Source organism: Bos taurus, chromosome 10 (genome assembly GCF_002263795.3).
Source record: "Bos taurus isolate L1 Dominette 01449 registration number 42190680 breed Hereford chromosome 10, ARS-UCD2.0, whole genome shotgun sequence".
Lineage (NCBI taxonomy): Eukaryota > Metazoa > Chordata > Mammalia > Artiodactyla > Bovidae > Bos > Bos taurus.
This window is the reverse complement of record NC_037337.1, coordinates 79,477,675-79,491,884: the sequence shown is the minus strand read 5'-3', so window position 1 is coordinate 79,491,884 and position 14,210 is coordinate 79,477,675. Positions and strand designations below refer to the sequence as shown.

The following is a 14,210-nucleotide window of genomic DNA, read 5'->3' as shown; positions in this document are numbered from 1 at the left end:
CCCTTCTTTCTTGCTTTTCCACCCTGGAGCTGGGAGAATTCATGCAATAAGGGTAAGGTAGCCAAGGATGAGTTCTAAGGAGGGTAAGACATAACAGTCTGTTTACCATGCAGTGGGGATTCCTGGGTTCAGTAGAAAGCCCGAAGTGAGGGGAATAGAAGAGGGGACGTAGGAGTAAATGACTGGCCTCATTGCCTGCCCAACCAGTAGTTCTGTGTGGAGGGGGGTGCCTGAGCCCTTCACATACTCATCACTGCCCCCCCCCCCCGCCACCTTCACCCTCACCCCCACAACACAGAGAGGGGTTTTATTTTTAGCCTTGATCATTGATAAAGAAGTAAAAACAGACCGACAGCTGCCATCAAAGGCCAAATGAAATTTAGGTGTGAAGTCTCTTTTGGTGCCAGCAGAGGCTGGGGCTGCAAAGGACACCAGAACTCTTTGTCCTTTCTTCAGGTTCTACTACAAACAACCTTCAAGCCCTTTGCACCTTACTCTTCTTTCTGTTTAGGGCCTTACTTCCTTTCCCTCCCTCCCTCCCTTTCTTAATTCCTTCTCATTCTTCAGGTTTTCAGTTTGAAGTCACTTCTTAAGGAAGCCTTTCCAGACCTTCCAATGCTGAGTTAGACATGCTAGTACTAGCCAACATTATTGAATGATCACTATATACTAGATACCCGCTCAACGTGTTACAAGTGTTATTTAAATTTTCATCACAATGTAGTGAGGTAGGCACTGGTATTATCTCCATTTAAGATATGGACACCAAGACTTGGTAAGGCAAAGTCATTTGCTCAGGGTCACAGAGTAAGTTGTCAAAAGCAGAATCCAAAACCAAGTCAGATCAAAGGTATTGATTACCCCTCCCCTGGTTCCCTGCAGCCTCTGATTTACAATCATCCATTTAGAGGATTATCTCTTTCTCCTGGAGAGCAACTTCTTTGAGAGCCTGAATGGTGTCTTAATATCATTTAACACAGTGCCTGGTACAGGAGGGGTGTTCAATAGATTTCTATAGAATAAATAGATACTAAATTACATATGTAAGTGTCTTTTTAAATTGAAGTATAATTAATTTACAATGTTGTGTTGGATTCTGCTGTACAGCAAAGTGATTCAGATTATATATTAATACATATATTTTCATATTCTTTCCCAGTATCAGTTCAGTTCAGTTCAGTCACTCAGTCATGTCCGACTCCTTGTGACCCCATGAATCGCAGCACGCCAGGCCTCCCTGTCCATCACCAACTCCCAGAGTTCACCCAGACTCACGTCCATCGAGTCAGTGATGCCATCCAGCCATCTCATCCTCTGTCGTCCCCTTCTCCTCCTGCCCCCAATCCCTCCCAGCATCAGAGTCTTTTCCAATGAGTCAACTCTTTGCATGAGGTGGCCAAAGTACTGGAGTTTTAGCTTTAGAATCATTCCTTCCAAAGAAATCCCAGGGCTGATATCCTTTAGGATGGACTGGTTGAATCTCCTTGCAGTCCAAGGGACTCTCAAGAGTCTTCTCCAACACCACAGTTCAAAAGCATCAATTCTTTGGCGCTCAGCTTTCTTCACTGTCCAACTCTCACATCCATACATGACCACAGGAAAAACCATAGCCTTGACTAGACAGACCTTTGTTGGCAAAGTAATGTCTCTGCTTTTGAATATGCTATCTAGGTTGGTCATAACTTTCCTTCCAAGGAGTAAGTGTCTTTTAATTTCATGGCTGCAATAACCATCTGCCGTGATTTTGGAGCCAAAAGAGTCTGACACTGTTTCCACTGTTTCCCCATCTATTTCCCATGAAGTGATGGGACCAGATGCCATGATCTTTGTTTTCTAAAAGTTGAGCTTTAAGCCAACTTTTTCACTCTCCTCTTTCACTTTCATCAAGAGGCTTTTTAGTTCCTCTTCACTTTCTGCCATAAGGGTAGTGTCATCTGCATATCTGAGATTATTGATATTTCTCCCAGCAATCTTGATTCCAGCTTGTGCTTCTTCCAGCCCAGAGTTTCTCATGATATACTCTGCATACAAGTTAAATAAGCAGGCTGACAATATACAGCCTTGACCTACTCCTTTTCCTATTTGGAACCAGTCCATTGTTCCATGTCCAGTTATAACTTGCTTCCTGACCTGCATATAGGTTTCTCAAGAGGCAGGTCAGGTGGTCTGGTATTCCCATCTCTTTCAGAATTTCCCACAGTTTATTGTGATCCACACAGTCAAAGGCTTTGGCATTGTCAATAAAGCAGAAATAGATGTTTTTCTGAAACTCTTGCTTTTTCGATGACCCAGCGGATGTTGGCAATTTGATCTCTGGTTCCTCTGCCTTTTCTAAAACCAGCTTGAACATCAGGAAGTTCACGGTTCACATATTGCTGAAGCCTGGCTTGGAGTATTTTGAGCATTACTTTACTAGCATGTGAGATGAGTGCAATTGTGCGGTAGTTTGAGCATTCTTTGGCATTGCCTTTCTTTGGGATCAGCATGAAAACTGACCTTTTCCAGTCCTGTGGCCGCTGCTGAGTTTTCCAAATTTCCTGGCATATTGAGTTCAGCACTTTCACAGCATCATCTTTCAGGATTTGGAATAGCTCAACTGGAATTCCATCACCTCTACTAGCTTTGTTTGTAGTGATGCTTTCTAAGGCCCACTTGACTTCATATTCCAGGATATCTGGCTCTAGGTGAGTGATCATACCATCGTGATTATCTGGGTCATGAAGATCTTTTTTGTAGAGTTCTGTGTATTCTTGCCACCTCTTCTTAATATCTTCTGCTTCTGTTAGGTCCATACCATTTCTGTCCTTTATCGAGCCCATCTTTGCATGAAATGTTCCTTTGGTATCTCTAATTTTCTTGAAGAGATCTCTAGTCTTTCCCATTCTATTGTTTTCCTCTATTTCTTTGCATTGATCGCTGAGGAAGGCTTTCTTATCTCTCTTTGCTGTTCTTTGGAACTCTGCATTCAGATGCTTATATATTTCCTTTTCTCCTTTGCTTTTCACTTCTCTTCTTTTCCCAGTATAGGTTATTATAAAATATTGAATATAGTTCCCTCTTGATAGATAGAGTGCCTGATGAACTATGGAATGAAGTTCGTGACATTGTAGAGGAGACAGGGATCAAGACCATCCCCATGGAAAAGAAATGCAAAAAAGCAAAATGGCTACCTGGGGAGGCCTTACAAATAGCTGTGAAAAGAAGAGAAGTGAAAAGCAAAGGAGAAAAAGAAAGATATAAACATCTGAATGCAGAGTTCCAAAGAATAGCAAGAAGAGATAAGAAAGCCTTCTTCAGCAATCGATGCAAAGAAATAGAGGAAAACAACAAAATGGGAAAGACTAGAGATCTCTTCAAGAAAATCAGAGATACCAAAGGAACATTTCATGCAAAGATGGACTCGATAAAGGACAGAAATGGTATGGACCTAACAGAAGCAGAAGATATTAAGAAGAGATGGCAAGAATACACAGAAGAACTGTGCAAAAAAGAGTTTCACGACCCAGATAATCACGATGGTGTAATCACTGACCTAGAGCCAGACATCCTGGAATGTGAAGTCAAGTGGGCCTTAGAAAGCATCACTACAAACAAAGCTAGTGGAGCTGATAGAATTCCAGTTGAGCTATTTCAAATCCTGAAAGATGATGCTGTGAAAGTGCTGAACTCAATATGCCAGGAAATTTGGAAAACTCAGCAGCAGCCACAGGACTGGAAAAGGTCAGTTTATGCTGATCCCAAAGAAAGGCAATGCCAAAGAATGCTCAAACTACCGCACAATTGCACTCATCTCACATGCTAGTAAAGTAATGCTCAAAATACTCCAAGCCAGGCTTCAGCAATATGTGAACCGTGAACTTCCTGATGTTCAAGCTGGTTTTAGAAAAGGCAGAGGAACCAGAGATCAAATTGCCAACATCCGCTGGATCATGGAAAAAGCAAGAGAGTTCCAGAAAAACATCTATTTCTGCTTTCTTGACTATGCCAAAGCCTTTGACTGTGTGGATCACAATAAACTGTGGGAAATTCTGAAAGAGATGGGAATACCAGACCACCTGACCTGCCTCCTGAGAAATCTGTATGCAGGTCAGGAAGCAACAGTTAGAACTGGACATGGAACAACAGACTGGTTCCGAATAGGAAAAGGAGTACGTCAAGGCTGTATATTGTCACCCTGCTTATTTGACTTATATGCAGAGTACATCATGAGAAACATTGGACTGGAAGAAACACAAGCTGGAATCAAGATTGCTGGGAGAAATATCAATAACCTCAGATATGCAGATGACACCACCCTTATGGCAGAAAGTGAAGAGGAACTAAAAAGCCTCTTGATGAAAGTGAAAGAGGAGAGTGAAAAAGTTGGCTTAAAGCTCAACATTCAGAAAACAAAGATCATGGCATCGGTCCCACCACTTCATGGGAAATAGATGGGGAAACAGTGGAAACAGTGGCAGACTTTATTTTTTGGGGCTCCAAAAACACTGCAGATGGTGACTGCAGCCATGAAATTAAAAGACGCTTACTCCTTGGAAGGAAAGTTATGTCCAACCTAGATAGCATATTCAAAAGCAGAGACATTACTTTGCCAACAAAGGTCTGTCTAGTCAAGGCTATGGTTTTTCCAGTGGTCATGTATGGATGTGACAGTTGGACTGTGAAGAAGGCTGAGTGCCGAAGAATTGATGCTTTTGAACTTTGGTTTTGGAGAAGACTCTTGAGAGTGCCTTGGACTGCAAGGAGATCCAACCAGTCCATTCTGAAGGAGATCAGCCCTGGGATTTCTTTGGAAGGAATGATTCTAAAGCTGAAACTCCAGTACTTTGGCCACCTCATGTGAACAGTTGACTCATTGGAAAAGACTCTGATGCTGGGAGGGATTGGGGGCAGGAGGAGAAGGGGACGACAGAGGATGAGATGGCTGGATGGCATCACTGACTCGATGGACGTGAGTCTGGGTGAACTCCGGGAGTTGGTGATGGACAGGGAGGCCTGGTGTGCTGAAATTCATGGGGTCACAAAGAGTCGGACACGACTGAGCAACTGATCTGATCTGATCTCATCTGATGCTATCCAGTAGGACCTTGTTATTTACCATAAATGAGTTTTAAAAGAAGTCATGTGTCTGTACAGACCGCTATGCTTAAAATGGATAACCAACAACGACCAACTGTATAGCTCATGGAACTCTTCTCAATGTTATATGGCAGCCTGGCTGGGAGGGGAGTTTGGGGGAGAATGGATACATGTATATGTATGGCTGAGTCTCTTCATTGTTGACGGGAAACTATCACAACACTGTTAATTTGACTATACCCCAGTACAAAATAAAAAGCTTAAAAAAATTAAAAGAAGTTATGTCTTTTTACGCTATGAAAGTTCTGAGGATGTAATTACCACTCTTATATGGGGCAGGGAAGAACTCACGGAAGTGGTGTTGAAGCTGAGCTTAAGGATTTTCCAGGAGGAATCTGTAGGGTGTTTGGAACTGCAGTGATGAAAGTGGAAGGAGAAAGTCAATAAATATTTGGGCTTCCACTATTTATCAGATAGTGTTCTAGGATCTGGGGGTATAGTGATAAAGAGTCCAAGCTCTCCTTGAGACAGAGAATTGTAGGTATTGATCTGCATGATAAATAAAAGATGTGTGATAAATAACATAAGGTACTGTGGTAGAGAGTATGTATGGGGGAGAACTTTGTCAACCAGCGCAGTCAGGGAGGTGAGGGAGAGGTTAAAAGTACGGAGCAGCTGAAATACGGGGCACTGAGCTGCAGATTAGGAGAGGTTTTAAGCCTGGGTGAGGTGGAGGATGGTGTACTAGAGTAACATATATACAATATATATTATATAATATAGAGTAACAAAATGGTTGGGCTAGAATGCTAGCTCTAAAAGAATGAATAGGGACTTCCCTGGTGGTCCAGTGGTTAAGAATTCGCCTACCCACGCAGGGGACTCAGGTTCAATCCCTGTTTCAGGAAGATTCCACATGCCATGCTGGAAGCATGCTAAGCCCTTAGGCCACAACTACTGAGCCCGCACCCTAGAGCCTGGACTCCGCAAGCAGAGAAGCCACTGCAGTGTGAAGCCTGCGTACCGCAACTACAGAGTGGCTCCCGCTTGCCACAAGAGCAGCAAGAAGACCCAGAGCAGCCAAATACAAAGAAAATTTAAAAGAGGGATTGTGTGGTTTTTTAAAAAAAAGATGAAGAGCCCACCTAAGTTGTATGAAAATTATTTTAATAATATCTGATACAAGCCATAAAAAGAACATTAAAAAAAAAAAAAAACTTAAGCGGAGCCTCCTGAAAACACAATTGCCATTGACTCCCACCCCTCACTCCACTGAGGGATTTTCCTGATTGGGAAATGACTGACCTTTAACACCAAAGAGGGAACCGGCTGCCTATTGGCGTCAAAAAGCCAAACAGAATTTTCCATACTTTGAAGTATGAAGTCCTCTCCACTTCTCCTTTTGTTAAGTTGGTGTATATAGCTTTACTCTGGCTATTCAGTGAGTTACTCTTACTGAGTAACTTGCTTTCTTCCTGTTAATCTCTTGTCAGTTAATTTGCAAGCCCTCCCCCGCCCCCCCACCCCGCCCCACCCCACCCCACCCCCCCGTCCCCACCCCCTTCACTTAAACTTAAAATGGCAGAGGAAAAGATTTCTGCCAGCAGTTTTTGACCCTTGCAGCTGATAAAAAGAACCTAGGGACCTTTTTCGGAGAAGGCAATGGCACCCCACTCCAGTACTCTTGCCTGGAGAATCCCAGGGACGGGGGTGCCTGGTGGGCTGCCATCTATGGGGTCGCACAGAGTCAGACACGACTGAAGCGACTTAGCAGCAGCAGCAGAGACCTTTTTAAGAAATACTCAATTCCCTATGCTCTCTCCCCCACCACTCATTAGTTATCAGAGATGGCCCCAGACAATAGTTTTGAAAGCTCCCCAGGTGGTTCTAATCAGTTCAGTTCAGTCATTCAGTCGTGTCCGATTCTTTGCGACCCCATGAATCACAGCACGCCAGGCCTCCCTGTCCATCACCAACTCCCGGAGTTCACTCAGACTCACGTCCATCGAGTCAGTGATGCCATCCAGCCATCTCATCCTCTGTCGTCCCCTTCTCCTCCTGCCCCCAATCCCTCCCAGCATCAGAGTCTTTTCCAATGAGTCAACTCTTTGCATGAGGTGGCCAAAGTACTGGAGTTTCAGCTTTAGAATCACTCCTTCCAAAGAAATCCCAGGGCTGATCTCCTTCAGAATGGACTGGTTGGATCTCCTTGCAGTCCAAGGGACTCTCAAGAGTCTTCTCCAACACCAAAGTTCAAAAGCATCAATTCTTCGGCACTCAGCCTTCTTCACAGTCCAACTGTCACATCCATACATGACCACAGGAAAAACTATAGCCTTGACTAGACGGACCTTTGTTGGCAAAGAAATGTCTCTGCTTTTCAATATGCTATCTAGGTTGGTAATAATTTTCCTTCCAAGGAGTAAATGTCTTTTAATTTCATGGCTGCAGTCACCATCTGCAGTGTTTTTGGAGCCCCAAAAAATAAAGTCTGCCACTGTTTCCACTGTTTCCCCATCTATTTCCCATGAAGTGGTGGGACCGATGCCATGATCTTTGTTTTCTGAATGTTGAGCTTTAAGCCAACTTTTTCACTCTCCTCTTTCACTTTCATCAAGAGGCTTTTTAGTTCCTCTTCACTTTCTGCCATAAGGGTAGTGTCATCTGCATATCTGAGGTTATTGATATTTCTCCTGGCAATCTTGATTCCAGCTTGTGTTTCTTCCAGTCCAGCGTTTCTCATGATGTACTCTGCATATAAGTCAAATAAGCAGGGTGACAATATACAGCCTTGACGTACTCCTTTTCCTATTCGGAACCAGTCTGTTGTTCCATGTCCAGTTCTAACTGTTGCTTCCTGACCTGCATACAGATTTCTCAAGAGGCAGGTCAGGTGGTCTGGTATTCCCATCTCTTTCAGAATTTCCCACAGTTTATTGTGATCCACACAGTCAAAGGCTTTGGCATAGTCAAGAAAGCAGAAATAGATGTTTTTCTGGAACTCTCTTGCTTTTTCCATGATACAGCGGATGTTGGCAATTTGATCTATGGTTCCTCTGCCCTTTCTAAAACCAGCTTGAACATCAGAAAGTTCACGGTTCACATATTGCTGAAGCCTGGCTTAGAGAATTTTGAGCATTACTTTACTAGCATGTGAGATGAGTGCAATTGTGCGGTAGTTTGAGCATTCTTTGGCATTGCCTTTCTTTGGGATCAGCATGAAAACTGACCTTTTCCAGTCCTGTGGCCGCTGCTGAGTTTTCCAAATTTGATGGCATATTGAGTGCAGCACTTTCACAGCATCATCTTTCAGGATTTGAAATAGCTCAACTGGAATTCCATCAGCTCCACTAGCTTTGTTCGTAGTGATGCTTTCTAAGGCCCACTTGACTTCACATTCCAGGATGTCTGGCTCTAGGTGAGTGATCACACAATCGTGATTATCTGGGTCATGAAGATCTTTTTTGTACAGTTCTGTGTATTCTTGCCACCTCTTCTTGATATCTTATGCTTCTGTTAGGTCCATACCATTTCTGTCCTTTATCGAGCCCATCTTTGCATGAAATGTTCCTTTGGTATCTCTAATTTTCTTGAAGAGATCTCTAGTCTTTCCCATTCTGTTGGTTTCCTCTATTTCTTTGCATTGATCGTTGAGGAAGGCTTTCTTATCTCTCCTTGCTGTTCTTTGGAACTCTGCATTCAGATGCTTATATCTTTCCTTTTCTCCTTTGCTTTTCACTTCTCTTCTTTTCACAGCCATTTGTAAGCCCTCCCCAGACAGCCATTTTGCTTTTTTGCATTTCTTTTCCATGGGGATGGTCTTGATCCCTGTCTCCTGTACAATGACACGAACCTCATTCCATAGTTCATCAGGCACTCTATCTATCAGATCTAGGCCCTTAAATCTATTTCTCACTTCCACTGTACAATCATAAGGGATTTGATTTAGGTCATACCTGAATGGCCTAGTGGTTTTCCCTACTTTCTTCAATTTAAGTCTGAATTTGGCAATAAGGAGTTCATGATCTGAGCCACAGTCAGCTCCTGGTCTTGTTTTTGTTGTCTGTATAGAGCTTCTCCATCTTTGGCTGCAAAGAATATGCAGTCAAGATAAGAGAATCAAGTATGAGGAGTTAGATCTTTCAGTGCTTCTCAAACTTTAATGTGTAAGCAGATCACCTAAGAATCTTGTTGAGCTCGGATTCTGAGTCTGTAGACCTATGGGCAGGGGTGGGAGAGGCTTTCCAGGTGGTGCAGTGGTAAAGAAGCAGCTGGCCAATAAGGAGATGCAGGAGATGGGGTTTAGTCCCTAGGTTGGGAAGATCCCCTGTAGGAGGAAAAGGCAACCCACTCTAGTATTCTTGCCTAGAGAATTCCATGGACAGAGAAGCCTGGCGGGCGGGGTTGCAAAAGAGTCAGACAACTGGGCACACGCAGGTGCGCGCGCACACACACACACACACACACACACACACAGATCTACCGTGAGACCCAAGAATCTGCACTTCCAACACGCTCTTCGGAGAAGCCGATGGCACCCCACTCCAGTACTCTTGCCTAGAAAAACCCCATGGATGGAGGAGCCTGGTAGGCTATAGATCATGGGGTCACTAAGAGTCGGACACAACTGAGCGACTTCACTTTCACTTTTCACTTTCATGAATTGGAGAAGGAAATGGCAACCCACTCCAGTGTTCTTGCCTGGAGAATCCCAGGGACGGGGGAGCCTGGTGGGCTGCTGTCTATGGGGTCGCACAGAGTCGGACACGACTGAATCGACTTAGCAGCAGCAGCAGCAGCAACACACTCTTAGGTGATAGCCATGCAGCTGCTCTACCTACCACACTTTGAATGGTAAGGCTTTAACCAGCCTTTTTTTTTCTTCACTTTTCCTTTTAAATCTTCAGAATCATTTTCACACGAAGGTAACAACTTCCTAGGCTACACAGTTGTGGCTTCATCAATGACTTAAAGAAGTCATTGATACCCATCACTTGAGATCGAGCTGTGAATATAGTGGTGTATCTGAACCTGTTTCTCAAGCCCATGTCCTTCAAACTAGATCCATCATTTTAACTCAACTTTTCCACATTTGGTTTATTCCATTTAAAACTCTTTAGTGTTCAAGGATATACAGTCGCTTGATGTTTCAGGGGTGAGAGAAACGTCCCCTCCACACACACAGAAAGGGCCACTGTGTTCTTTGATTTAAATATCCTAAAGTACCACAAGGTGGAGATATGACTCCAACAAAAACCCCCTCTGCTTTCTATATCTCTTTCTGCAAGTTTCTTTCTATTTCTGTGTGTCTATTTTCCCTTTCTAGTTGTCTATATTTTCCCATTGTCTTTCTTCTTTATTTGAAATAGTTACTAGCCATTTTCACTGAGCAGGAAAACAATAGGGGGGTATGAAGTAAGTTATGGTGGATTAACAGGCTGGAACTCTATGTAGCTATTTTAAATGTATTCATAAATTCTATAGAAATATGGAAAATGTTTGCCAAAACATTCATTTTTAATTATTGTTAAATACATTACACTGAGGTGATTCTAATACTTTTGCTGCCTACATAAGCAAACCAAAAAACCTATAAACGCCTCAAGGTTAAGAAATCTAAACCTAAAGACAACCAATCACAAATGGCTGACCAGGCTTTCCAAATACTATAACCTTATGCTATAGCCAATCAGATGCTTTCCTTGTTTCACTTCCATTTTTTCTCTATAAGGGCTTCCCTGGTGGCTCAGTGGCAAAGAATCCACCTGCAACACAGGAGATGTGGGTTGGATCCTTGCATCAGGAAGATCCCTTGGAGAAGGAAATGGCAACCCACTCCAGTATTCTTGCCTGGGAAATCCCATTGACAGAGAAACCTGGCAGGCTGTAGTTCATAGGGTCGCAAAAGAGTCAGACACTACTTAGCAACTGAACAGCAGGAACAATTTCTCTATAAAAGTCTTTTCCCTAGTGCCTGTCAGTGGAGTGAGAGCTCTTACTCACTTCTGGCTTGGTAGTGCCCTATTTGAATAGATTTTTTTCTCAAATAAACATATTTTTTTTAATGCCTCAGTTTATATTTTAACATTACAAAATGGTGTGTATTCTATCACTACGATAATATTTTAAAGTGCAGAAACTAAGAGAGAATGATGGAAAAGTAATATGTAAAACTGAAAGGTCTTTAGGATTTTTCTCTCTCATTCACAGATTTTCTATATTATATCATATTTTCAATAATTAAAAACATTAAAACAAAAGGACTCAAACGCTTAAGAAATGAAGATTTTCTAGGTGACAGGGTTAGGAATATATTTTCTTTTATAAAATTTCAATTTGATGTTTTTGGGAAAATAACATATCTTATTAAAAGAAACAGGTAATAAAATTTTTAAAATATTATTTGTAAGAGTATCAAAAAGCACCAAATACCTAGAAATAAGTGTGATGAAAGATGTACAAGACAACTACAGAAGACGTAAATAAACAGAGATATACAGTACCAGGTTCATGACCTAGAAATCTTAACATAAGTAAGATGTTTGTTTTTTTTTTCCAATGTTTCATATTTATTACTGGGTCTCAGACCGATAGTGAGGAAATAACATCAGGAGCCAAGCATTACAGTAGTGATGTTCTCATTGTGATTTGGCTGCTTAAAAAAGTGGTCTTAACATGTGTGCCACACATGTTAAGACCACTTCTTATAGACCCAGCTTGCTTCTTATAGACCCAGCTTGCTTCTTATAGACCCAGCTTGGTTCTTCTCCAATGTCTTCTCTTGGAGTTGTACCTGATTTTATTGCCAGTTTTCATTCGAATCCATTGAGGAATGGGACGATTCTGCTTTTGTTTCTTGGCCAGGAATCGCTTGATCCTGAAAGTCTTGTGAGAAGACATGGTGAGGAGAGAACTCAACCGCACATAGGATGGCGGAGAAGAGAAAAGAGTCATAAGTAAGATGTTAAAAAATAAATAAGCAAAACAAAAGTTAAAAAAAAAAACAAAGCAAAAGCAAAAAAAATAAGCTACAAGAATATATTGTACAGCACAGGGAATATAGCCAATACTTTATAATAACCATAAGTAGAGTATAATCTTGAAAAACTGTGAATTACTATGTTGTACACCTGAAACTTATATATTGTAAGTCAACTATACCTCAGTTAAAAAAACAAGATGTCAATTCTCCCTAAATTGATTGACAGATGCAATCCAAGCAAAATTTTTGGTGAAAATACAAAGAACCTAGAACAGCCAGCAATAGTCTTGAAGTAAAATATTTCAACAGTCTTGAAGTAAAATATCACTGTTGAAAGACTTAACACTATGAGAAATCAATGCCTACTGTGAAGTAATGAGACAGGTTGATGCTGGCACAAGGAAAAACAAAAGAGAACAGAACATAATGGAGTCTGAAAACTGGTGTCACAGAGAATTATTGTCCTTGGTGTGGGACCCCCCTCCCCAGCATTTGGTGTCAGAAGTGTTGTGAGTGTGGTAGTAGTGTAAGAGTAAAGGAGAAACACAGTAGACCAAGTTTTTTCTAAAACAGTTTCATATATGTAATGTAGTACCAAAAGAAATCTCACTAAAAAAAGCTATAGAAAGAGGCATATCCACACTACATAGATAATCCAAAATGAAATTCTGGACAAAATGAAGTGTTATATTTACCTTTTTTTATGCAAAGTAAATTCTTTCTTGATCAATTTCACAAAATTCCAACAAGCTTTTTAAGTTCTTTTGGTTGGCTTTTTAAAAATTGAGGTATAATTTTCATCTTTTTAAAACCCTATTTCTTTGGAATTTCTTTTCACTTAGATGGGCCTCTACTTTTTCTCCCCTATGAGTAAGTGGTCCTAAATTAAGTCTACTCTCAGTTAAGTAAGTGTTAGTGTTTGTTGCTCTGTCGTTCCCGACTCTCTGAGACCCCATGGACTGCAGCCCACCAGGCTCCTTTGTCCATGAGATTTTCCAGGCAAGGATTCTGGAGTGGGTTGCCATTTCCTTCTCCAGGGGGTCTTCCCAACCCAGGGATCGAACCCGGGTCTCCTACACTGCAGGCAAATTCTTTACCGACTGAGCTACAAGGGAAGTCCCCCCGAAAATAAGAAAGTGAAGTCACTCAGTCGTGTCTGACTCTTTGTGACCCCATGGACTGTAACCCGCCAGGCTCCTCCATCCATGGGATTCTCCAGGCAAGAGTACTGGAGTGGGTTGCCATTTCCTTCTAGCAAATCATTACTGCTATATCATAAGAAAAAGAAACAATAAAAACTACAGAATAAGACAGTATTCTTAGAAAAATTATGCCATCAATAAGTGTAAGTAAATACTAAGAGAAAGCTCTATAGAAAGGTTTTAAGAATCTAGCATGGGGATTTCCCTGGTGGTCCAGCGGTTGGGAATCCGCTTTCCAATGCAGAGGATGCAGGTTTAATCTCCGGTAGGGGAACTAAGATCCCACGTGCTGCAACAACTGAGCCCACACACTTGAGAGCCTGTTCTCCACAACTAGAGAGCGCCCCAATGTCACAATGAAGACCCATCACAGCCAAAAAAAAAAAAAATGGAATCTAGCATGGGCCATAAAAGTAAAAAGTTATCTGAATTCTTTGGCTAGATATTTTTCTTACTATTCATAAACACTCAGCTTCCAAGAACAACTTCAGCAGTTGAAGTAAGTACCCGTTTTACCAAAAACAGGTCAGATTAATCCTGTATATTGCCACCACAATGCTCAATTCACTCAAATATATTTCCTAGTTCTTGTAGCCAGAACTCTTTGGAAAGTGTAGCAAAGACTGGCCAGTTGTTCACCAAATCATTTTTCTTTCACCACTTGGCATACTAATAGTGTTTCCCAGCCTCCTTTGAAGTTACATATATCCATGTTTATGAGTTCCGTGGGTCGAAGACTGGGCCATAAAACCCTCCCAGGAATGATCCTCTATGCTTGCCCACTCATCTGTTAGATGCAGATCAAATGGAAGGAAACTTGAGGAAGCCCCAAGAGATTGTGAAGCCACTAAACAGAAGGTGCCTGGGTCCCTGAATTATCACTAGGCAGAAATGATGAGTCATTTGACCAGAAGCACTTAAATGGACTATAGACAGACAATAAACCAACA

At 41.9% G+C, this 14,210-nt stretch overlaps 1 protein-coding gene across 1 annotated transcript; it reads right to left on the bottom strand.

Annotated features, from left to right (window-relative positions):
* Window positions 1–11,374: 11,374 nt before the first annotated feature.
* On the bottom strand, window positions 11,375–12,026 carry LOC132346402 (large ribosomal subunit protein eL39). Its single transcript, XM_059890900.1, has one exon. The coding sequence runs from the start codon at window positions 11,974–11,976 to the stop codon at window positions 11,821–11,823; it is 156 nt and encodes a 51-aa protein (XP_059746883.1). The 5' UTR covers window positions 11,977–12,026; the 3' UTR covers window positions 11,375–11,820.
* Between the last annotated feature and the right edge of the window lie 2,184 nt (window positions 12,027–14,210).